Genomic DNA, 23,727 nt, shown 5'->3' with positions numbered 1-23,727 from the left:
CTCCAACTGTTCAGTGGTGCAGTAGTTCACATAAGGGTAGCCCACTGGCACACTCATGGCCTCGCTCCCCCTTGTATTGCCACGTATGGGAGAAGGAAAGCAGGTCATGCTGCCTGTGGCTTGACCCCCCAGCCTGGCTCCAGAGGCTTCACACACACCACCATGCCAGCTGGGCTGGCCAGGATCCAGTCGTGGCTGTTTCTGCCTTTCTTCATGTCTGGTGTCTTCTCACAAGAATTTCTGGCAGGCAACAAGGACTGAGGGTCTAAATTCATCACAGAAATTGTTTGCAGAGAGCAGCTTGGCAATCTGCACCTTCCCATGCAACCCAACAGCTGACAAGAAATGCAGGTGTCTGAGGCAGGCCTGGCTTTAGCCATTCTCCTTCTTTCTTGTCTGGTATTGCATTTACATTCCTAAAATGCTGCCTGCCGTCCCCTGTGCTGGGGAAGAGACACACAGCAGTCAGTGTTGTGCAAGGATGTGGCAGAGGTGATACAGCTGGGGAGAGACATCCCTGCTCACCCAGGCATGCTGCTCCCTGAGGCTGTTAGCAGAGCAGAGAGCTGCAGGAAATGAGTCTTGGAGATATCTATAGAAAGAGAGAGGGCTGTTATTTATAAAGATTGCTAGCCTTAATGAGAGGAGCGGGACACATCTTCCACTGACTTCCCCTGGGAAAGTAGTCCACAGACACTTGTGAAATTATTGTTTCTTCTCTTGACTGGGCCATAAAATAGAATAAATACAAGATAAGACAGAGAAACAGGTAGATATTTTGTCTGGCAGGCTTTCACTTTACAAGCCATATATTGGCCTCAGACAGCCACTCTTCAATTTCAACTCAAAATTCAATTGTAGCCCTATGATAAGAACTGACCTTTTAAAATCTTGTCTTCTGCAGAGGCTTTTTTTTTTTCTTTCTGAGGAAAACTATTGTGTAATGTCTTTAAGCCACCCAGAGACAGACAAGAAAATAAGGGGCAATATTTCCTCCTGAACTGACTGAAGGCTCTGCTTAGACCTTTCAGTGTGAGCAGGATCTGTTCTGAGCTTTCAGAGACACACCACAGTCCACCTCCATTTAAAAACCCAACACAATGTCTACCCAATGAAAATCTCTTAGTCATTATACAAATACAGATGGGACTCTGCTAAACCTTCTAAGCAATGATGCAGTTCTGTCATCCTCTGAACACTTCAATAAATTAATACTATCTCAGCCTCTTACACATGGAAGATGGTTCTTCCCATTTCAGACATAAAGCACAGAGACAATAAATGGCTTTATATCCATCAAATAATGTCTGCCACACACCTAGACTTTGAACCCAAGCTGATGGTGTCCTAAATGAAAGTCTCTCCCTCTGCCAACATATTGGCTGAGTGAAAGAGTGCCCATGAGCCACATCCTGCACCTGAAGCTTGCACAGGCATGGCAAGGATTGCTGCAAGTGAACATAATCCCCTCCTGGGGCTCAGAACAACTGGAGTAATAACTACTATTCACTACACTAGAGCTGTTCAAGAGTAAGGGACACAGAGGCCAAACCCATTAAAAACTTGGAAAAAGGACAGTGAAGACCAGGGAAGAGCCATTTGCATTCATACTAAATATCATTAAGTAGTCTTAAATTCTTGGGGTTGATACATGATGAAGAAACTTTGCAGATCTTGCTCCCCTCTCCTCCTTAGCAGAAGCTCAATTTAGAAATAAAATTGAGAGATTAAAGAGACCTCACCTTGCTGCTTTTCTTTTTTTGGTGTGTGTATCTGTGCTAAGGACCGACTAACTTCAGCTCTCTCTCTCTTACCACATAGCCTGTTTCCTCCAGCTGATCAGAGGCTCTCTGTGAGCACATTGCACTGGCAGAGCAAAGCTGTTTCTTAAGAACAGAAACCTTTCACAGCAGGGTGCTGGCTTCTGTGTCAAGTCTTTCAAGCAGGTTTCATGGCACGTCTGCTCTGAGAGGTTTATGCTAGATAGCCTGGCTTTGTTTCACAGCAAGCTGGTAGGTTAGGTACCTGTGCTCAGGGCTGACCCCTCTGGGTTTGAGCTGGAACCCGTGCTGGCTTCAGCTGGCATTGATGGAGGGTCCATAGCCACTTGGATATGTTTTGCATGGGAATAAGGCACTATGTCTGCTTCTCTGAAATAATCTTTTGGGAAAGAAGAGCTCATCTGCCCTCAGCTTTGGTATCTTAAGTCCTTCATGGACTCCATCTCACTTTCTCCACAGTCACTGGTGTAAATAAAAAAGCTACTTGAAGAAGTGTTAGTTCAGCTTCTCTGCCTTCCAGTTTTTGGGAGTCTTGCTTTTCTTCTCTACAACATTATTATTCATCAATCCAGCACTGAACAGATGTAAGGATTAATTTAGATGCATTGTCTTTTACATACCAAAAGCAAAGTTGTGCAGATCTTGTTATTTCACAGTGAGGTCCCAGACAAAAGTATGATTTTGTGAAAATATGCTTTGGGTTTATTACAGTTATGATAATTACATAATCTATTTTTAAAAAAAGAGAATAATTTGAAATAAATATTTATCTGCCAGCACTTTAATCCTAGAAATGGTACACTGATACTAATATTATCCTCATTCTAACAAGCTTTGGTTAATTCAAACTTCTTTGCTTTAGAAAAAGGGTTTCCTTTGATGAGTCACCAACCTTGAAGGTATTTAAGAGATGTGTATTATGGCATTTAGGGACACGGTTTAGTGATGGACTTGGCAGTGCTGGGGTAGCAGTTGGAATCAATGATTTTAGAGATCTTTTCCAACATAAATAATTCCATGGTTTCATGATTCTATGATGTTGCTTTGTTTCAGCTGCCACATTGTGTGAGCTGGAGCGACCTGAATGAACCTAAATCCCATGATCACCCAGCAGGTTTTCTCAAGGTGTTTCCTCCAGTTCTTTTCCTATCCAAGACAGCTTAGAAGCTTAGTAAGGGACAGGTTAGGAGTAAGACATGGGTAAGAGGACTGGAAGAGGGCAGAGCTGAGTTGGCATTGCCTTGCTGCAGAGCTCAGCAGGGGGAGCAAGGCAGAGCACTGCAATCTCTCTATCCGTCTTCTACCTTACCAGCTTCATAGCAGTTTTGGAAAACTTTCCTGGAGTAGGAAGAAATGAAAATATTTAGAAATTTTGCTTCATTCAGATGTACTTTCTTTCTCCCTCCTTTTTCTTACTGGAATCTGCTGCCTAAACATTTCTGTGCTTTTGTCTCCAGTTCTGTTCTGCTCTTACTTGAAGGCAGCAATTTTGCTCAAGAGATTCATAGCAATAGAAAACAGAAGACAAAAGTCTCATTGATATTTCAGACAACAAAGGAAAAACTGAACAAGAAGGTAATTAAAGTAAAATCCTGAAAGCTCTTCATTCTACAAGGTAAAAAAAGTGTCTCTAAATCCCAATTTAATTTTTCTTGTCATGTTGACTATCCAGCTCCAATGAATAGACAAAATGTTCTAGTGTATCTCCCTTTGTGTACATATTTTTAATTCTTTTTCCTGCACTTATATTACAAAAGATTGAGAAGCTGGAAGTGGTTTTGTGCACAAAGAAAGGATATTTGCTCTACAGTCTGATGCTCATTAGGTTTTAAATCTGTTTGAAATAATGAATTGCAATCTATTGTAATTAAATATAAAACATTAATTAACTGAGTATTATTAACAAAGCAAACCAAGAACAGTTTGTAAAGTTTGTATTTCCTTTTACAGAAATTTCTCTGCATACAAGAACATGGTCTGCTAACCCTTAAAGGCTCCATCCCAATCACAAAGGTATTTGTTATTTTCAGATGTGAGAATTGCATTTCTCTGGTCAATGTAATATTATATTATTCACAGTTCAGAATGATTGTATGAAGAGCTTATGCAAGAATCCTACCAGTAAAACCTATATTTCTTTCATTCTAGATATTTTGCTACACATCAGATCCAGCAGAGAGATGCATATGAGCAGTATCATTGAATTACTGGAATACACGGAATATGTATCACTCGATAATTTGGCTCTGAAAAGCCACACCAGACACTATTATCTTGAGTGCTCTGGCACTATGAAGATTCTTTCTTACAGAAAAATTTACATCCAGGAGCTAAGTGGTCAAATTTATTAAATGTAGCTCTGATTTTAATACTTAAGGGTTAATTGATTCTGTCCCACATGGCACTTTGAAGAGCAGTTGATGAAATTCTCTTTGGGGCAGAAGGTATTTATCTCTGGGAGAACTTAATGAACCCAAAGTCATCTTCAGTTTGGAGAAGCACAACATTGCCCTGGGTAGCTATGGTAGCTGATGATTGCTGAAGCAAAACAACATCTTTGGTTGCACATTGCTTATTCCCTTCTTTACCCTCTCCCTGTTACAAGGAACCTGTTCACTGTAACGTATCACTGGAGTACATGATGTGCCTTCCAGGATCCAACACCCAAGGGTACCAGCCCACATACAATTGCTCTTTCCTCTTGCACTCACACTAAAGGCAAGCAGTTTTCCAGTGCTCCGAGGCAAATACAATAATTCCTTAAAACTCAGTAGCTGCTGGGCTTTTGGAAGGAAAAAATTGTGAAGGAAAAGTGTTCTCTTCAAGGCACTGGAGGGTGAGAGAATGAAGAATGGCTCTAGTATACAATGAGGATTTGCCTTGTGCAGCATCCAAATGTCAGTATTCCGCCAGCAGTGCAAATATCTTCTGCACCTTAAACAGAGCCAGAGCCTAATTGTTAAATTAGATATCAGTATTAGGACACATGAGAGCACACCCTACAAAAGTATGTAGGCACCATAGCATCCACCTTGCTCAGACAGCAGCATCACCAGTACTCTACAAAGCTGTGTGCAGAATGATGTCATTTACTCCCTCCTAAAGAGGTTTTTTACAGGATTTCCTCCCTATGTTAATGCTAATTCTGCAACATGGATCAGGAGTAAAGCTGAAGCTCTACAATCCCTTTTGCCCAATGCCTTCCAACTTCTCAAGACCCACTGTCAGTAAAAGATAGGTTTGGGTTTATGTCTTTAGCTCCCTCTCCTCCTAAGTGCAAGAGAGTGTTTGCATGGGTTTTGTGTAGATATCCTTAACCAAACCCCAGTGTTCAACCTGGTTAATCCTCATGACTTCTCTGGGCACACATAATCCAAACAGCCATCTTTCCCAGTATTTTACTCTCTTATTTTCTGTTTGCATAACTCCTGTGAGGTTTGCAGGCTGCATCTATTTCCCTCAGGGAGGTGGCAAATTCACAGCAAATCAGGCTCTTTGCTCTAAAATTTCCCAAAGATCAAAGTTTAGTTATCATTAGAATGTAAATGTCACAATATTATGAAACTGGTGCATGAGGGAAGAACATATCTTCCTCTTTGAAAGTGTTTCTATGTGATGTGACATTTTGGTAACATTTGAGGAAGGACTTTTTTTTCTCCTTAATGATCTTTCTTGGCCATTTTTTTTCAGGGCAGTTGACGTGTGCTGCTCCCACCTGCTAAAATAGCATTTAAAATAAAGTATTTCACAAAGTTTGGGTTTTTTTCAAAACTGTGTCCAACATTCATCTTCTTGTTTTATTTAATCTGTTTCTCAAGGCAAGAAAAAGGAGATTGAATTCATGAACATTAAGAAAGCATGGCTCCTAACTTGTTCATAAATGTACTCAAATTACCAATATAACACATCAAGAGGTGGGTTGTTGGAGTGTTTGGGAACACTGAAAGCTTCCATTTCTCCAGTTGCACCACCTTATCTAGCACCTATATGCTAGGGAGAAAGTAAAACCCACAAAAATTATAGAATCATAGAATCACAGAATTTTAGGGGTTGGAATGGACCTTACAGATCATCTAGTCCCAACCCCCTTTGCCATGGGCAGAGACACCTCCCCACTAGAGCAGGTTGCTCAAGGCTTCATCCAGCCTGGCTTTGAACACTGCCAGGGTTGGGGCAGCCACAGCCTCCCTGGGCAACCTGTTCCAGTGTTGAAAAATAATGTTATGAATGTTTTAATGTTCTAAAATAATGTAAGAAGAGTTTTCCCTCCACCTCTTGTGACTGTATTACTCCAAACAGACATATTTTTAGGCATCCATGAAGATGTGAATGTGGTCCACAAAGGGTAGAGTCTAAGGACAAGTGACAGGAAGAATCTAGGGCAGGGACACAAGTTACACAGCCTGGTATGAAAATCAGCAAGATTAGCAACAAAAAAGCAAGGCACTGGCTGTAAAATCTTTGAAAACTTACATCCCAGCTCCACTGAAGTCAGTAATGGAACTTCACTGACTGCAGAAGAGCCAATATGTGCCTTGGGAAGAGTGAGAGGCACCTCACAATCTTCATTACTTTATGTTTAGTGCCACTTAGAAACAGGCACCATATTGCTTTATAGTGCAACCTCCCTACAGCAAGTTCAACAGAGTGTGAATTAGAGAGTCACTGAGGTGATTTCAAAGCATTGCATGTGGGTAAGTTCTACCCGGTTTTAATACTAAAATCTTTAATTGGATTGTTAGTGGCCATTAAATAGAAATTTATTACCGAATGGATCTTGTATGAAAGAAAACAAGTTCAGACTATATTCACTTACACACTTTGGCTTGGACATCTTAAGGAGTACTTGCACTCTTAACTAGCTAGGGTGTTTGCTGGTCTTATTTTTTTGTTATAGTGCAGCCAGATTTATGCCCTGTAACAACTCTGATAAGATTTGGAAAGGAAACATATATTCAAATACAATTTTAACTTGGCTTGCTTTATTTTGCCTTTTTTAAAGACTATTTTTCAGTTTGTGCTCATATTTTGGTGGGGTTTTTTTTCCCTCTGTAGATAAACACTATCAATTTACACCACCATATCATTGTTACTGTGCAGCATGCTGCTTAAATAAAGTCTGGTTTTCAGGCTCTGCTATTATAAATGTATTTTTGTTTTAATATGACTAAATGGCTATGGAAAGGTAGGAATATTGCCTGTTATTGCAATGCTGTAAATACATTGCTCATGGAAAATCTAAGTGATAAAGAGCTTAATTTACTGTGATTTATATTGATCTATATGATCATAAAATCACCAGAGTTTGAAGAAACCTAATTTGTTTTTAATAAGTGTTGCCTGAAAGACTAGTAATTACAGCCATAAACCAATTACTGAACTAAAATGTAGTAAATCTAAACCCAAGAGAAGTCACAGGATATATCATGAGGAAGCCCACTAAGTTAAAACAAAGGTTAATTTATGTTTATATGACGATGTTTATGCAGTAGCACCTGTGACAGGTGAATTTTCAAGTCTTTTCCCACTGTAAACTCACATTTTTGAGGTTTCCAGAAACATTTGTGTTTTGACTTAACAGGTGTAAGCATAGTCTCAAAGCTGTCTTGTTGATTTAAGCAGATACTGTTAATATTAATTCTGTGCTGTGTGTGGGTAAGGAATACTGAGTAGACCCAGAATTTAGCAGGTTGAGATGAGGCCACAGCAAGGAACTCTGGAGAGCAAGTTTGTGGGTTAACAGAGCAGGAGTCACTCTTGGCAAAACCAAAGGTGTTGACTAATATGTGAACTAGACAGGCAAGAGGCAAAAAAATTCATTTCACTCTTTCAAGTCAAATAAAGTTCAGCCGGAAAAGCTAACATGCAGAGGTTAGGCTGTCCAAGAGATGATGGGAGCCCTATCCACAGAAACTGGACACTTACATAGCACTTCATTTTGCCTCTGTTACACTGAAAATAAGTCTTTATTTTAAAATAACGTATTTATAAGGAACCTCAAAGGACGTTTAAAATGTGATGGCAAAGGGATAATGAAGACACAACTGTGCTAACATTTCCACTCTGGTGACACTTTGTGGGGCCTGTTACAAGAAACAGTTGCTAGAGGGGACCTAAGCTCTTCTGAAAGCTTGTGCTTCAGGCACCATGACACTGGGGCTCCATTTCTGAGGGAACTGAAGAGAAAAGGGAGTTATAAGGAGAAAGCAACTGTTCCACATAGTGAATGGAGACTGATGAACACTGTAGCTCTCTTTAAGTGATCTCTGAAGACAACACTGAAGGTTACAGATGTGACTGTTCCCACATGTGTACCAGTAGGACCCTACTCACTAAAATTTGGCAAGGAATTACAAAACAACTTATTGAGAAAGAAAATTATAAAACATTATTAGCAATAGATCATCAATCTTAAGAATGGGAATTGCTTAAGGACTTTGAAGAACCACTGGCTTTTTTAGCAGATAAAAAGAACTAAAAAATCTGAAGATGAATCAAAATTATTTTGGTTCTGCCAGAGCAAGGAAAAAGCCTGAGAAATGCTGCAGACTATTAACATAGCAAGATGCATGGTCAGAATGATGCTAGTGAGGTTAACCATCAACTAATACAAGGCCATGTGTATTTAAGGGCTAGTACACAGCTGGGTACTAAGTTAGGTGTAAAAATCCAGGGAAAAAGGATCCCTAATAAGGACTGTTCAACGGAAATGTGTCCACTGCACAGCCTTGGACAAATCAAAGAGAAGTTCTGTCTGAGCTCAAACACCATGTCCGGACTGCAGGTGACCCAGCATAGCTGCTCATGCCATTGTTCCCCAACCCTGTTCTGTCACTGTGATCTAGGCTAGCTTTAACACTCTGAACAATGTGTTGCTTTTTTTCTTGTTGTTTTGTGGGTTGTTTGTTTTAACATGGATCACTGTGACTGAAATGGGTTAGGGAGAAATGGCACGTGCTGTTGTGCAGACAGATCTGGTGACTTTCTGCCTCATGGATGGCTGGAAGGGGTAAGAAGGCTCTGGTAGGGCAGGTAGGGGTGCTGTACTGCAGACATGGCCTGTGAAGCTCGACCATCACTCCAACATGTGCAAAGACTGCACAAAGACAAGAGAATATCATTAACACTGCATCAATGGTGCATGCAGGGATAATGGCCTTCTTATCTTGGCTATGCTTGTCACTTCTGCTAGGAACCTTGGAACAGGTAGGATCAACAACTGTTCAGCTGAGAGCTGTTAATTTGCTGAAGAAAAAGTTAAGGGCAGACACAATCACAGTCTCTGTACCTATGCAGTGAGTAAAACCGTGGTAATGAGCTCTTCAGCCTGTCAAGCAAATACACAGCAGAACCTTGGGGCTGCTGTTTGAAGCTGGACAAATTCAGACTGCAAAGGAGATTACAGTTTATCTAAGTAGGGGGTTATTAACCACTGAAATGATTTAGTAAAGGCTGTTGTGGGTTCTCCATCACTGCCTTTGTTCAGATCAAAATAGGATTTCTCAACTGAAATACAGTCTGTAATTCGAAGGGGAATTAATTCATGCCTGGTTATAATTGGTGTTATGGAGAAAGTCAGGCAAAACAATTACAGTGATCTCATCTGGCCTAAAAATTGATGAGTCTATTTAAAAGGAAAAAAACCCAAACCAAGCATAACAAAACTCACTCAGGAGGAAGTAATTTCTAGAGATTGCATTTCACAATGGCATATCACTTTCCACTAGCACAAATCCGTACTTGAGGTGATAGTGCTGCATTTCTAAAAAAACACTGTTTAAGGAGACAAGCTACTTTTTATAGGACACAGTAATTGTAATTCTTGGGTGAAATTAGAGTCTTGGTGACAGAAATGACAGGAGTTTCACTTCTATAGGTCAGAATTTTATCTGCTTTTCCCTCCTTTCAGAGCCATAAGCGTGCCTCATTCTGCAGGATTTTGTAGAAGGATACTGGGGATTTTCTGCTCTGCAAGTTGTGGTATTTCTTTTGGAAATGAAGAAAACCCAGCATGCATTGGCTGAGTGGTTGACTTTGATCTGATGATGCCTTGAAGTCGAGGATTAGACAGACTAATGTCACTGATATTTTTTCAGCTAGAGAGTGGTGCAGTTAGATCAGTGTGGCATCCTCAGTAATAATGATTTGGTAGGTTTTATAGCTAGGAAGGACTCACAACTGGAGTAAAAATGCAGACTACATGCAAAGAATCACTGTAGCAGCACAGAAATTTGCCTACTAACAAAAGGGTAGAGGATGAGTTTTTAACACGTTGAAAGAAAACAGATTAAGCAAAAGAAATAATGGATAAAGTTTCCAAAGCAAAGGAAAGACAAGAATGCTCTTTATAGCAATGTTACAGTATGCTTACTGTGCAGAAGAGGTTGGGAAAATTTGGGTCCTCAACACAAAGCCTGCTGCATTTGGAAAAACTGCTATGTTATCTCTATGCACATACTGAATTGTTGGAGACATTTCACTCAGTATCCAAGGATCCCAAAGAAGTCTTCTCTGTTAAAATTCTACCAGGGCTGACTGCCAAGCTGAAATGCAGAATTTTGATGCTCATGTTCACATTTTGAGGTGGCACTTTGTCTGAGAAGGTAGTCAATTCAATCCCACCCCTCAGTGGTTGCCAACATGCAGCTGTTTTGCAATCTGAAACCTAATCTGTATAAGTTAAAATCTGTGGCCTCCGTTTATTTAGAGTTTTCAGCGGTTTACACGTAACAAATGTACATATTTTACAATATTTGGTATGACCATGGACCCTTTTTCTGTAGCGTGAGCACTCTTGAAGAGCCAAAAAAAGGAGTTTCTATTCCTACATTTTACACAGAACACATCTTTATGTTTTTCAGATTTTTCTTGGAAAGAACTGGAAAAAGGAGGGGTTGTCACTGCTATAAATGCCTGCTTCATTTTACAGATTAGCCTGAAACAACAGCTGGCAGCTGTGCTGACAAAAGCAACCTTGTCTCAAAATTCAATCTCCAAAGAATTTTGAAAGCTTACAGAGCGTAGAAAACACCAGTCTTTGTAGTGCAGAGGAGCAGGGCCTCACAGCAGAGCATTTCCCACCCAGGCCACTTGGCCATGGGACATGTTGATTTTGATGGTTATGGCTTCTCCAGGCTCCAGAGATCCACCCAGTTTAGGCACAAGTCACTTGATTCATGCCAGACATGAGCTGGTACATCAGGAGATACCAGTTGCTTCACTGTCCATCACCAACTGTGATACCGTATTGTGGAAATACCTTCACACTGTGTGAAGTGTGTGCTCTTACAGACCACGTAAGCAATTCATGGTGGTGCAGGGGCTGCCAAGATGGAACAAAATACATGCTCTTAAAGATTATGGATGCAACCACACTCTGTGACACCAAGGGAAACAACCATGCAATGGCTGCAGTTGGTCATGTTTTCAGAAGAAGCCTTGTCTCTGGGAAGCAGGGCAAAGAGAACTTGGTAAAGCAGCAGCCTTCTTAGAGCAGCAACTTGGACAACTTCTTTTAAAGATGGAGCTAACTCTGCTTGTGAACAGCAGCCTCTGAGTGGTGGGCTGGGACAGCAGCAGGGTGGGCTGCAGGCAGTGGCAGGGTCCTTCCACCCTAGGCTCCTTAAAGACCATAAATCCCTGGAAGAAGAGATTTACTGCTGTTTTAGGCCTCACTTGTCAATCAAGTTCTTTGCTAGAAATAATGCAGAACTGTTTCAACTGAATTATTTGATTTGGGGTTCCTCTAACTTGAAGGTGGCTTTTTTATTTCCCCTGTTCCACATAAAATTTTCTCAATGTCAGTTCTATTATGCACTTTGGAAAAATAAGCAGGGCTCAAAATGAGTTATTTCTTATGGGAAATCAGTCTGTTGGGAACACATTACACATTCCATTTACTAATCAGAATCTTCTGATAATTTCTACTGTGCATTGCAAATGCAGGCAGCCCGCATTACATCTGCAGTGCTCAGATAGCCTGGAACTGCTCCAAACTGCTTCTCAAAAATTTATTTTTACAATTTTCCATGCATTTACTGTTCCTTCATCCTGGTCACAAATGCATATTTATCCAATGGACTAACGACATGCATGCAATAGTTTAGTAGAGTTACACGTACAACAGTATTAAATAATAGACTGCCTCTCAAAGGACACAGAAACTGTTGCCTAAAGAAATAAATGCTTCAACCTGAGGAAGCTGAAAGACTAAAAATATCAAGCAAGGAAGATAAATGGCCTCAGCTTACAGTAAAAAAAAACCAACAGGAAAACTCAAATTTTAGTGATATGCCTTATGAAACAGTTTCATATGGCTGGTGCTAAAGTGGAGACCCAGGTTGTTGTCAGAAAAATTTCAAGGATGAGCCAAACAGCTGCAGCTCTGGTTTCGGGTTTCACCACTCAACTTCAGAATGATGAGATCCAGGAGAAAGGATGTTCAGCTCCTGAGTAGCTGATATGGAAACATGGGTCAGGGAAAGAAACAGCAGTGGTGAAATACAGGAGAAACACGGAGGCAAGAAGCATTTCTCTGCAGAAGTGTCGCTTCCTGTAGCATGGTGGGAAGGGACATGTGAGCCAGCGAGCTTATTCACAGCAGCAAAAATGTTTGAGGTGGCGTGAAGGGCAGGACTGAAAAAAACTGGCAATTTGTTTTCAGCAGAAGTTCTGAGGGAGCCTGGGATTAACATCTTGTTCAAAAAGGAGGGTAGTTCCTTTCCAAAACCTTTAAAGATGCAGCTCTCGCCCCTGCTATTGTGCATCAGTGCCTCCCCAAAGGGGGTGGTTTCTGAAGGGAACTGACTGAGGATAATTTCCTGGACTCTCGGACCTTTCGTATCACTCTCATCTCTGCTGAGTTTTGTTGCTGAGAGCACAAAGACCTCCAGTATTCTTATCTTGGCATTCCCCACTTAGGGAAATGAGAGAAGCATTACAAATGAGTCTGTAGGGATGTATCGTGAGAGCAGTAATAAAAACTAAAAAGCTGGCACTGGCAGCCATGGCTGGTCAGATCCTTTGGGAGCACTGGGCGGTGAAACTGTTCCACATCCCTGCCCTGAGATGCTTGACATTTAACCAGCAGCAAGTTCTGCTCCTGCAGACTGTTCCTGAGGAAGACCTCATGGTTGGACTGTGACAGCTGTTAGTTTCAGGTAACATTTCTGCTCCCCCTTCTGTTCTCTCGCAGACCACGTGCTAAAGCAGCCACCTCTCCCCTTGCTGTCCCCTACACCAGACAGGACATGATCAGGATATACTAACATCAAAGTTGCTCTGAAAATTCATGCTCTCTCTCCTGCTTCTTGGTTTAATGGTCTAAAAGATGGCAAATCTGTTTACATTTTTGGAGACTAACAACTTACTTGTAGCTGTTGGGAAAAACACATGCAATAGTATCAGCCAGGAAAAGCTTCTGTGTATTTTATTTTTAGCGATCTTTGAGGTCTCTTCCAACCAGGTTGATTCTATGATTTATTTTTTTTCTGAAGAGGTTCATCTTCCTAACCTACTAACAATGCTACATTATCTGGCACAGTGAAAAAAGGTGCTGGGTGTCAATAGCCACCAGGTGTTCATACCGAACTACTTCTCTAACTTAATATCAAAAAAACAAAAAAACAAAACCACCACCATTCACAAACACATTAAGTCAATTGATTAGATTTACTGCACATTAACATGAGGCTATAAATTACTCTTAAATATACTGAATTAAAATATAATTAATTGCCTAAGCCTGGCTGGTGGCAAGGCTTTGTAGAGCTAATCCCTCCTTCCCCACTCAGCCCTCCCCACGCCTGGCATGTCATGCTGCATCCCAGAAGGGGCTGATGCAGCTGCAGGACTTCATGGCTCCTTAAGTCACACAGGTTCTGTCCTTCAGTCAGCCTATCAGACCACTGACTTTTGACTATCTAGTAAATCTGAGTGATGTACTCTGTCATGATTTCAACCACGTGAAATGCCATTTTTCACTCCGCAAAATGTGGTCAGGAAACCCCTTTCCATACATTTTCAACACATTCCACAATTTCATGGGGTTACGCATCTGTTCACTCAGCAGCCCTCTGAAAACGCAGCGTGACCCTGTGCATCAAGTTGGTGTGGTACTTGTGTGGGAATGAGCCCATTAGAAAAATCTTGAATTCCACACCACAGCTGCCTTTGGGTATTAAACCACACACAACTCTGAGCCCTAACAGCACATGAATGTCCTGCCCATGGTGGGGAAATTGCCAGAACAGGGGTGAAATCCTGCCCATCCCACTTAAGATCAGTAGTAAAATTCACATTGACTTCAATGGGGCCAGAATTCAGGTATCCATTTTTTTTGTGGTCTTCCCAGGTGAAGCATCCAGACGTGTTTTAAAGTTTCCTTATGCCACTGTGGAGAAAAAGCTAGAATCATAGAATGGCTTGTGTTAGAAGAGACCTTTAAATGCCATCTAGTCCAAGCCCCCTGCAATGAGCAAGGACATCTTCAACAGGATCAGGCTGCTCAGAGCCTCAGCCAAGCTGGGTTTAGCCGTTTTCAGGTTTGGGGCATCTACCACCTCTCTGGGCAATCTGTGTCAGTGCCTCACCACCCTCAGTGTCAAAAATTTCTTCCAAATATCTAGTCTGACTCTACGTTCTTTCGGGTTAATTACACCTTGTCCTATCACTACACATACTACTATATATATTTGCACTTATATATCCATAAATGCACACACATTTTGTTAGCTTCTTTAGCTTTGTTTCACTGTACAGCATTTGAGAGGAAAAAACAAAACCCAAACCTGCAATTTCATTAGGTAAAAGCAGCCAAAAAAAAAAATAATCATTTTACACTTATGACTCCATGCCTGCTGAATTCAATACTGGAGCATATATTGATACAAAGCTCCTATTTTCACTCTGTCTGTAGGAGAGGGTTTGAAATGGCCTTGCTGGTTGAACATGCTAGAAACAAAACCATGGGAAATTGAAAGCACTTTGACAGCTCTTTGTTCAGAGTCATTTAACACAAAACAATCACAGAATCTGTTAGGTTTAAGATCACTGAGTGCAAGCCTTAACCCAGCACTGCCAAGTTCACCACATGTACACACAAACCCTGTCCCTGAGTGCCACATCTACACAACTTTTAAGTACTCCAAGGGACGATGACTGTTCCACTTCCCTGGACAGCCTGTTCTAATGCTTAACAACCCCTAAGGTGAAGATTTTCCTAATATCCAAGATAAACCTGTGCAGCACAACTTGAGGCTGTTTCCCCTAGTCCTGCCACTTGTTACTTGGCAGAAGAGACCGACCCCCACCTTGCTACAACCTCCTTTCAGGTAGTCGTGGAGAGCAATAAGGTCCCCCCTGAGCCTCCTTTTCTCCAGACTAAACATGCCCAGCTCCCTCAGCCACTCCTCAGAGGACTCATACTCCAGACCTTTCACTAGCCTTGTTGCCCTTCTTTGGACATGCTTCAGCACCTTAATGTCTTTCTTGTAGAAAATTCACCAGATGGACACAAACCTGTAAGCTTGTGGAAAGTGTTTTCAGATGGGATGGGTGACTTTTGTGCCAGATACATGCAAACTGATATGCTCTGAGATATGCAAAACACAGATGAAGAAAATGAATCCTTTGCCAAAACCCAATTGTGTAATTTTCATGCAGACACATTAACCTGTACTTCCCAGTCTTATTTGCAGGCCAACATTAATAAATAAGACTATGTTAATTTTCTATTGCCCCCCCAAATCAATTTAAAATAAAGAACAAAACCACCATCACCCAAACGTTGAGTAAAACAAAGTTCACATTCAGCCAAGCACCCTTTTATCCTACTATTTAAGTCATTCCAAATCACTGCTGGTACATTTCTAAATGGTGTGTGCTGAGAGTAGAAAAGCTCTTACAGTTCAGAATGGCAAGATTGACTTTATAAAAGATTAATATACTTGAAAAGCAGGCCATTTATTAAAATGTCTTTTAAAAGCTTCCTTTCCTAAAAAGCAAAACTATCTGCCCACCTCCGCAAGTTGTCTGAAAGCATTTGCATACACAGCTGTTCTCCTAATTTCAACTGTGTTTTTTTCCCTTTTTTTTTCATGTTTTAAGATACGAATAGCAGGTATTTACTGAAACAGTAACATGCTTTGGCAAGTGCCTTCTGATTCCATACACTAATTTATCCAATCTCCCAGATACCCAAATACATGGATACCCCTTTCTTGTCCACAGGGTTGAAGTGTCAGACCTTCAACCCCAGAGCTGCATGACATGTCAGTCTGGAGACTTCAGCTTCTAAACCTTTTTCTCATAACCACAGCTGAAAGACTCCTATAACAGCCAGGTGAAGACAGACTTTGTCCCTCCTGATCTTCCACTGTCCACTCGTTTTATGAGTCTTTTTAGGCAGTGCTTTTCGACTGGCTGCCTGGGAACTGAGCATGCAGTGCCAAGTGGTCTGGATACCACAGGTGCAAGACACTCAAGTACCATGTTACCAAACAGCAGGAACCAAAACAGTAACTATTTCTTGGCCAGTGGGCCCATATCATTCTGTTCACTGGCAATTGTACCAAGTTTGTACACCACAGTCCTCAAGCCAAAGAAATAGGAAGAGTATGCACTGAGCAAGATACAGCAGAGAAAAAAACACAGGCAATTTTGGATCAAGAGGTTGATGTTTCAAGGTATGTTTGACATTCTGTTCTTTGTGGGTGTTTTCAATCACTACTTCTTCCTGAAGAACCACTTCTTGTTGTTTCATCTTGCCTGTAAATAGCATGACACATTGGAAAATTAAAAAGTAATCCCTTAAAAAGATTACTATCTGTTCAGGACATGGCAGCTCAACTGTAGCCACAGAGTTACTCCCTTGAGAACAGGCTGTCATGAGTGTGGAGGTTGTAAAAGACAAGTTGTAGCAAAGTGGCTTTGGGAGGAAGCTAAGCGAGGAGAACATGATGACCTTGGTCATTAGCTTCAAAGAAGAGCTGATGAAAAATCAAACACCACAAGGAAGGAACATGCAGAAAGGAAGAAGGAAGCTGGGAAAACTCAGAAAAGGCGAGACACCAAGAAGGTGGAGATGACTTGTTATGCCAAAAGCCAGAACAATAATAGCACAGATACTTGCAATCTCTTACTCTTGTCATAAGATCATCATGAAAATTAAATATAGCAGAATGACATTTAAGACTACAGTTTTTTTCTTCTATAAATGATTGTTTTTAATGAATTTTTTTAAAAGTCACCACTTCATATTCCTCAGTTTTGACGGGCAGACACAACCAAATTCTTAAGTGATCAAAGGTGTAACATGCTTGAAGGCTGTTCATACCTACCAGGACAAGACAGATGGTGTGGTATAGGTGTCTCCACTCTAGATTGCACTGCGACCCAAGGGACAATATCTGAGTACTTTAGCCGCAATGTACTAACTGTAACAAATGCTAGGACACAGCTATGGATCACCATTTGGGCTTCCAAGGAGAAAAATAATAGGCATTTATGGGTTAATACTTCTGACTGAAATGTGCTTATTTAGAGGTTCACTTAACAGATGCCATCATCAGGAGACAAAAGTCCTTACACTGAACAGACAGTTTTAATGGCCTTTCCCATTAAGCTACGGGTGACATATTTCAAAGGGCAGATTATCGGAGTCTTTCTGCTGACAGCAAGGAATGTCAGATGAATTCAGAATATCAGTGAACATCTAAGCCTTGGTAACAAGGATTTTAATATAGAGTTATATTGTAATTCAGGACAAAACACCTTGTCCAATTTACTCGGCTGTATAGCACATTTATATCTACATTTATATTCATTGCCAAAATAGGCAACGGACCCATACTGTTCATGGGAACAAAGCTCCAGATGCTCTTATATATTCTAAGCCTAACGTGCTCAACTACTGGCGTGGCACCATTAATCACACAGAACATGAGTTTTATAGCCTTGGAAAAATGGAACCTCCCAGATTTGTTAGACTACTCCCCTTAATAAAAAGTTTTTTATGAACAAATGAGTTCTGAATACAATGCACTAAACATTATCATTGCATAATCAATAGGTATCAGGAAGACTGTTTTTAAGGTTTAGCTCCTTTCCCATTCTCCTGCAGACTGAAATTATTCAGTTCTGTACTGCAGAGCTCCATTAAGCACTTTGTTTTTCACTGAATGACTGGAATCAAGCGCGTATGGCCTCCATGGATGGATAAACTGCTGTAAAAAGAGATAAGTCAGCAATACTGATTGGCTCTGTTGTCTGAGCGTGCCTTTTGATTCTTGAATTACTGCCAAAAGCATCATCATTCTGTGTTTACCCTTCAAAAGCCCTCGGTCACTCAAATGGTGCATACACTCACAGCACGGTGCTCTGCCTTGCAGAAACAGTATTCATAAAAAAAGACAGTTTCAGTCCTTGTATTTGCTGAATGTAAATTTGTGGCACAGATCCTGTATCTCTCATCTTTCACAACATTGCTACTATATAATATGAAGTGATTAAAAGAGCAGTTTTACTTTGATGCCCATCTCTTTCACTCAGATAAATGGTTTATCTCCGCCCAAAGCTGTATGTAGCTTTCAAAGCATACTTGGTCACATCATTTTCCTCTTCCTTTACCTCCCCAGCAAGTCAAAGTAACAGAACCACCATAAACCTCCGGGGTGGTTTCTTCTGTGCCTGTGTGAATTCATACTAATCACCGAAGACATCCTGTGTTTTTCTTCACTGCTGTGGCCAGGACTGTCAGTGCTGGGCTCAGTACTGGCTTTCGCAAGATACCACAGACTTCCACCTCCCTCCAGAGCTGCTACAAGAGCTGTTGTTAAGCTGTGAACACCTGCTGTGCACTTTCTACCTGGATAAATGCCTGCTGGACACAGCAGGAGCATGACCAGAACGGGTCCCTGATGAAGCGTTTCAGTTGGTTACAACTCGCTGTGAATTCAACATTCTCACTCAGGAATGTTTGTCTCCTAAGGCAGAGACAAACAACAGACTCTCAACATGACAGGATTACCTGGCTGCAAAGGCAAAATGGTTATTCCCATTTGAATACAAAACCAGAGCAGACACCAGTGATTTGGGTTTTATGCAAACACACACATAGTAGCAAGACCATAAATAAAAAAAATCCTATCTGCATAAATAATAATAAAGGCAATTGTTACCTGCTTGTTCAAAGCCTTGTGGACATTTTGCAATCCTGTGATTTCTGTTACTGCCATCTCAATGGAGTAGCAAGTTCAGCTGACTGTGAAGGTCTGGGTCCTGTAGACGTTTTTTTGTGTGCACGTTGTAAGAAGCAGAGATAGTGGAGGCAGAGCCTGTGCTGTGTCAAATGTGCTGCCTAAGATCTCAGGTGAGGAAATGCTCTCTTACAGATAGCTCACAAACCTAAACCCCTTGCAGGATTAAAAGGAAATGAATTTGATTTTTCAAGAGCCTTATGGCTTCCCAACAAACCTTGGGAAACAAGTTCAGAATACTAGCATATACACTAATCCATTTTCTAGTTATAAGGGCTTCTTCATTACTGTTTTTGGCTTACACTTGAGATAGCATGTTTATCATCATTCTAAAAACATTTGAGAGAGAACAATGTGAGTTCATTTTTTATTTCAGTTTTAACTTCTTTATTTCATTGCTGTACAGCTGCATTACACTTGGCTTTAATCCCTGAAGCATTATTTTCCTTGGCAAAATAGTCACTGAACTGAGTAGAACTTACTATTGGAAAAATAGGCTTGAAAACCCAGTGTGATGTCAATGCCAACTGAAACCCATGGAGCTTAAAATGTCACAAATGTGCCTGTAGCTGAAATAAAGAGCTCCTCATTTTTTTTGTCCAAGCTAGGAATATTGTAAGTCTTAGGTTGTGAAGTCAACTGTAAAAATCATAGAGTAGCCTCCTGAAACTGAATGTGTGCTTCCCCCCTCCATGAACAAACATTTGGAGAACAATTACATAAAACTGGATGTAGGATAATTCCATAGGCAACAAACGACTGCATGGCTCTGCTTCCAGTCTCACCTGCATTAACTGTGGCTGTCTGTAAGAAGTTGGGCTACAGGCTTCTTAGAGAAAAGATAGAACCCCACTTTGAAAAACATCTTTAATATTCAAATATATAAATAAGCACTACTGAAGAATAATTCAGAAGACTATGGTGATTCATTATGAACAGATGCTATAAACGGGAACAGTAACATTGCTAGGTAAGGAAGAAGCAAGCTATTTTAGGAGTCTTGAAAATCTCTTCTAGTTCTTCAGACAGATCATGCTGCTATAGTTACTTTATAAAAAATTATATTCTGAAAAGCACTTTAGTAAAAGAAACCTTTTACTGGAACTATTATTTAACCAAGACCTTCTACAGCACTAAAAACACACTGCAATTGAGTTCCTGATATAGTTTTAAGAATGGGATGGGTAAAAAAAAAGAACAAAAAACCTACCATACCTGCACCAGGAGCTATTTATTAGCATAACACTCTTCCTTTTAAAGATTTCGTAACAACTGAAGTATATACAAAGTCTTACAGCATTTACACAATAAAAAAGTTTCCTATTAGCTGATGTAGTATAAGGTAGTGCTGCAATTTACTTCAAAGCATGTATACAATAATAATGAAGCAGACCACTGTACTTTCAACTTCTCTGCTACCACACCACCACTGCCAGTTGAAATGACAGTTAATTAAACCACTGGGAAGACACAGATTGTCAAAAGATTTGTAACAGGTCGATCCGCAGCACTAGCCATCTTAAGGAGAAAAAAAAAGAAAACAAAAGCTACATACTGTCATGTTTCTACACTTTCCTAGAGCTGTAACAAACTTTCACAGCCTTAGATATAACATATGCAAGACAACATAATCACATTTTTTTCAGATATAGTTCAGCTACTGAGTGTATTTACTTCTGAATAGGAGGCGTTATATTGATATGGCTGTGTGTTTCCATTTTTGTTCATTAACTGTTCAAATAGGTCTACAAAAAAAAATTAAAAGACAGCATGGAGTTTGTAGTCATGATGTGTTTTGACTAATAAAGGCATTCAATATCAGCTATAGGATCTAATTATTCCTGTCAAAAGTTTAAGACCAGGAATCTTTGAGTAAAAATCAAACACACAAAATCTCGCACCTGCGCCATTTTCATCTGTTGACTCCAACCTTTGAGCTTTTTCAACAGGGATAATACAAAATCATTAAAATGCTTATACCAACCCGAATGCAAGACTCATTTAGTTTATGAGAAGTCAAGCAGATTCACTAGACTACTTCTGCTGTAAAACAGAGGGAGCTTACCTAGAAAATAGAAACCTTTACTGAACAGTGCCTTACTACAAGTAAGGATATACAGTTTAACAACAATACATAATTTAAGAACTAGCATTCTTTGCCTTTTCAAAACAGCTTTCATGTGCCCAATAATGCACTTTCTACAAGAGATAAGGCTGCTTTGCCTACAGTTGTATGCCTAAACCTCTTATTTTGGCCAATTTTGCTTTTCTTCCCCTCAAAGGGATTCTGTTTCAACTTAGAAACTAGTAACGTCAGTTGACAATATCTGTATTAAGACAAAAAGTGACATATATAAAATCCACAAGGAACCACATAAATACCAAAGAAGTCATATAACCTTTCCATGTAAACACTTTGATTATACTGAAGCCCTAATCAGATTCTCGTCTTAAACTTTTGGCAGATAATGTGTATGCTCAGCCAGGCTTTGTAGTTAGTTATTGTTCAAGTGGAAGTCAGGTCAGCTCACATGTTGACAGGCATGCAACTTGGAAACATTGCACAACAAGCAACACAAAGAGATTTGAGAAGGGTACAAGACTTCAAGTAGACTTCACAACCCTTCACAAACTGAATATTCACAGACAAAGATACAGTCCTTGCTTTTTCTGTGGTGGATTTCTCTCTCACACATGGGACACTTTCTGTGACTCTCTAGCTTGCTTGATGCTATATAACCACTTGATGATTCTGGCATTCCTTTCAATGGCAGAAATGCCGTATGGCACACGGTCATTGGCACTGTCATCATTTCTAAGGTCACTGTTGCTGTCCTGAGACTGTTCACAGTCTGAGCTAATCATGCTTGCACTGCGAAAGTTGAGGGATATAATATCAGAGTTAGCCCTTGCAAAGTTTTCCATCCCGAGGTTTTCAAGCTCTTCAGGATCCAGTCCGCAGTAGTTAAAGAATCGTTCAACGTCTGCGTCGACACGAAAGTATCTGTCGCTTAAGTCTGATTTTGATCGCTGTAGGGAGGGTCTTCTACTCACTCCACATCCAGACTCGACTGCCTCAATCTCTGGGGATTTCAGGGTGGCGATGGCAGCGATTTTGGGCTTTGGAGGCAGAGGTGGGGCTGAACTACTGCAGGGTATTGCTTTTAAGGGCTTTGCACTAGTTACTTTCCTAATGTCTGAAGAGCTGTGAGAGACATGCAAGAAAGTCTCTGCCGACTGATCTAGGAGCCTTCTGCTGACGTTGGAGCTGCTCTCCTGTGGGCTGCTACGGCCCTGCGTGGGGTAAACCTTCAAAGATTCAGCAAATGAGTGTCGGTTCAGCTCTGTTGAATCAGCTCTGTGGGGTGGCCAGTTTCGGGGACCATGCTTATGCCCTGAACCCGAGCTGGAGCCTTCGGAACTGTTGATGATGTTCTTCAAAATCTCGAGTTTCAGATTTTCTCTCTGGACGCCGCTCTCAGTCTTTGCATTGTTGCTGAAGACTTTCAAGGTGGGGCTCCCCAGTGCTCGTTTGGCCGCGGGACACACTGGTGGCTTTGCCAGCACTGCCGGCTTCACAGGCTCCTGCTTGGCATTGATGACCTCCTGACTCTTGACATATTTCGCCTTGTCGGCTTCTAGCCTCTCCACTGCACTCAGTCTTTTTGGATTAGGCTCCGCCTGCCTGCGAAAATAGTCGGGTCCTTTGTTCAGGATGCGGAGAGGAACGGCGGATGTGAAAGTCACAGCAGGGCTGACCGGCTTCACCATGCTACCTGTCGGTAGTGTTTCTGTAGGCATGTTTGGTGGTCTTTCCCCCGCAGCCGTTTTGGATTCTTCTCTGGGATCTCCCAAATGCACGGTGCAGAAACATGTACATTAAGCACAATGAATAGCTGATGAATCCTGGGATCTGAGCGTTAGCAGCAGTGCCTCATCTCACAGCTCATTAAATAACACTGCGTTTCTCTTTTAAAGGCAGCCTTTGTAGGGCAAGGGCACCCGACAAAAGTCCGTATTAGTCTGCTCTGCTGACTCCTTTCTTCTCGCTGAAAGATGTGGGAGTCTCGCCGTTCCCTCTGCGCTCCGCTACCGGCAGCAATCTGAAACGCAGAATAACCAACCACACGTTAGCAAGAGTGCCTGACATCAGAGCGATAGCAACAGCACCTCCCGGCCCTCCTCGCCCACCACCGGATGGGACAGCACCGCTGGCCGCACAGGGCAGGCAGCGCTCAGGGTGCCCGTGCCCTGCTCCTGCCCTGCACCCCGTGCGTCTTGCGAGACGTGTACTGCTTGATATTTACATTCTGAGCTTGGATTTAAGAAAATTACCTTGGAAAATAAAAAAATGAAATCCCACCACAATACAGCCAAGCATTTCCAAAGGGAGAAACGGAAGCAAAATGTGAAAATTCAGAGACTTAGACCCATCTATTTCCTGAAGATCAGTTGAAAGAGCACTTCCAAACTAATACATTTGGCTTTGGTAAGTTGGTTTGTGAACATATTTCATCTCTAATCCCCTAACATTTTTCTCCTTATAGGCAATGTACTCCATAAATCTCATAAATTAAGTGTACTTTCCTTTTTCATTAAATGCTGTGGAAAACTATTTGGTCTAAAAAGCAGAAAGCAAAGAGAGATGTGTAGTGTTTTAAGTGCGACGTACACCTTTCATTGTCAATCTA

The 23,727-nt window shown here is 41.1% G+C and overlaps 1 protein-coding gene across 1 annotated transcript; it reads right to left on the bottom strand.

Moving 5' to 3' along the window:
- Positions 1–19,638: 19,638 nt before the first annotated feature.
- On the bottom strand, positions 19,639–22,948 carry FAM110B (family with sequence similarity 110, member B). The gene has a single exon (XM_009083826.1). It carries the CDS (start codon positions 22,835–22,837, stop codon positions 21,725–21,727), a length of 1,113 nt encoding a protein of 370 aa, XP_009082074.1. The 5' UTR covers positions 22,838–22,948; the 3' UTR covers positions 19,639–21,724.
- Positions 22,949–23,727: the final 779 nt, after the last annotated feature.

This window comes from Acanthisitta chloris, unplaced genomic scaffold (genome assembly GCF_000695815.1).
Source record: "Acanthisitta chloris isolate BGI_N310 unplaced genomic scaffold, ASM69581v1 scaffold1141, whole genome shotgun sequence".
NCBI lineage: Eukaryota > Metazoa > Chordata > Aves > Passeriformes > Acanthisittidae > Acanthisitta > Acanthisitta chloris.
This window is presented reverse-complemented; position numbering and strand designations above follow the sequence as displayed.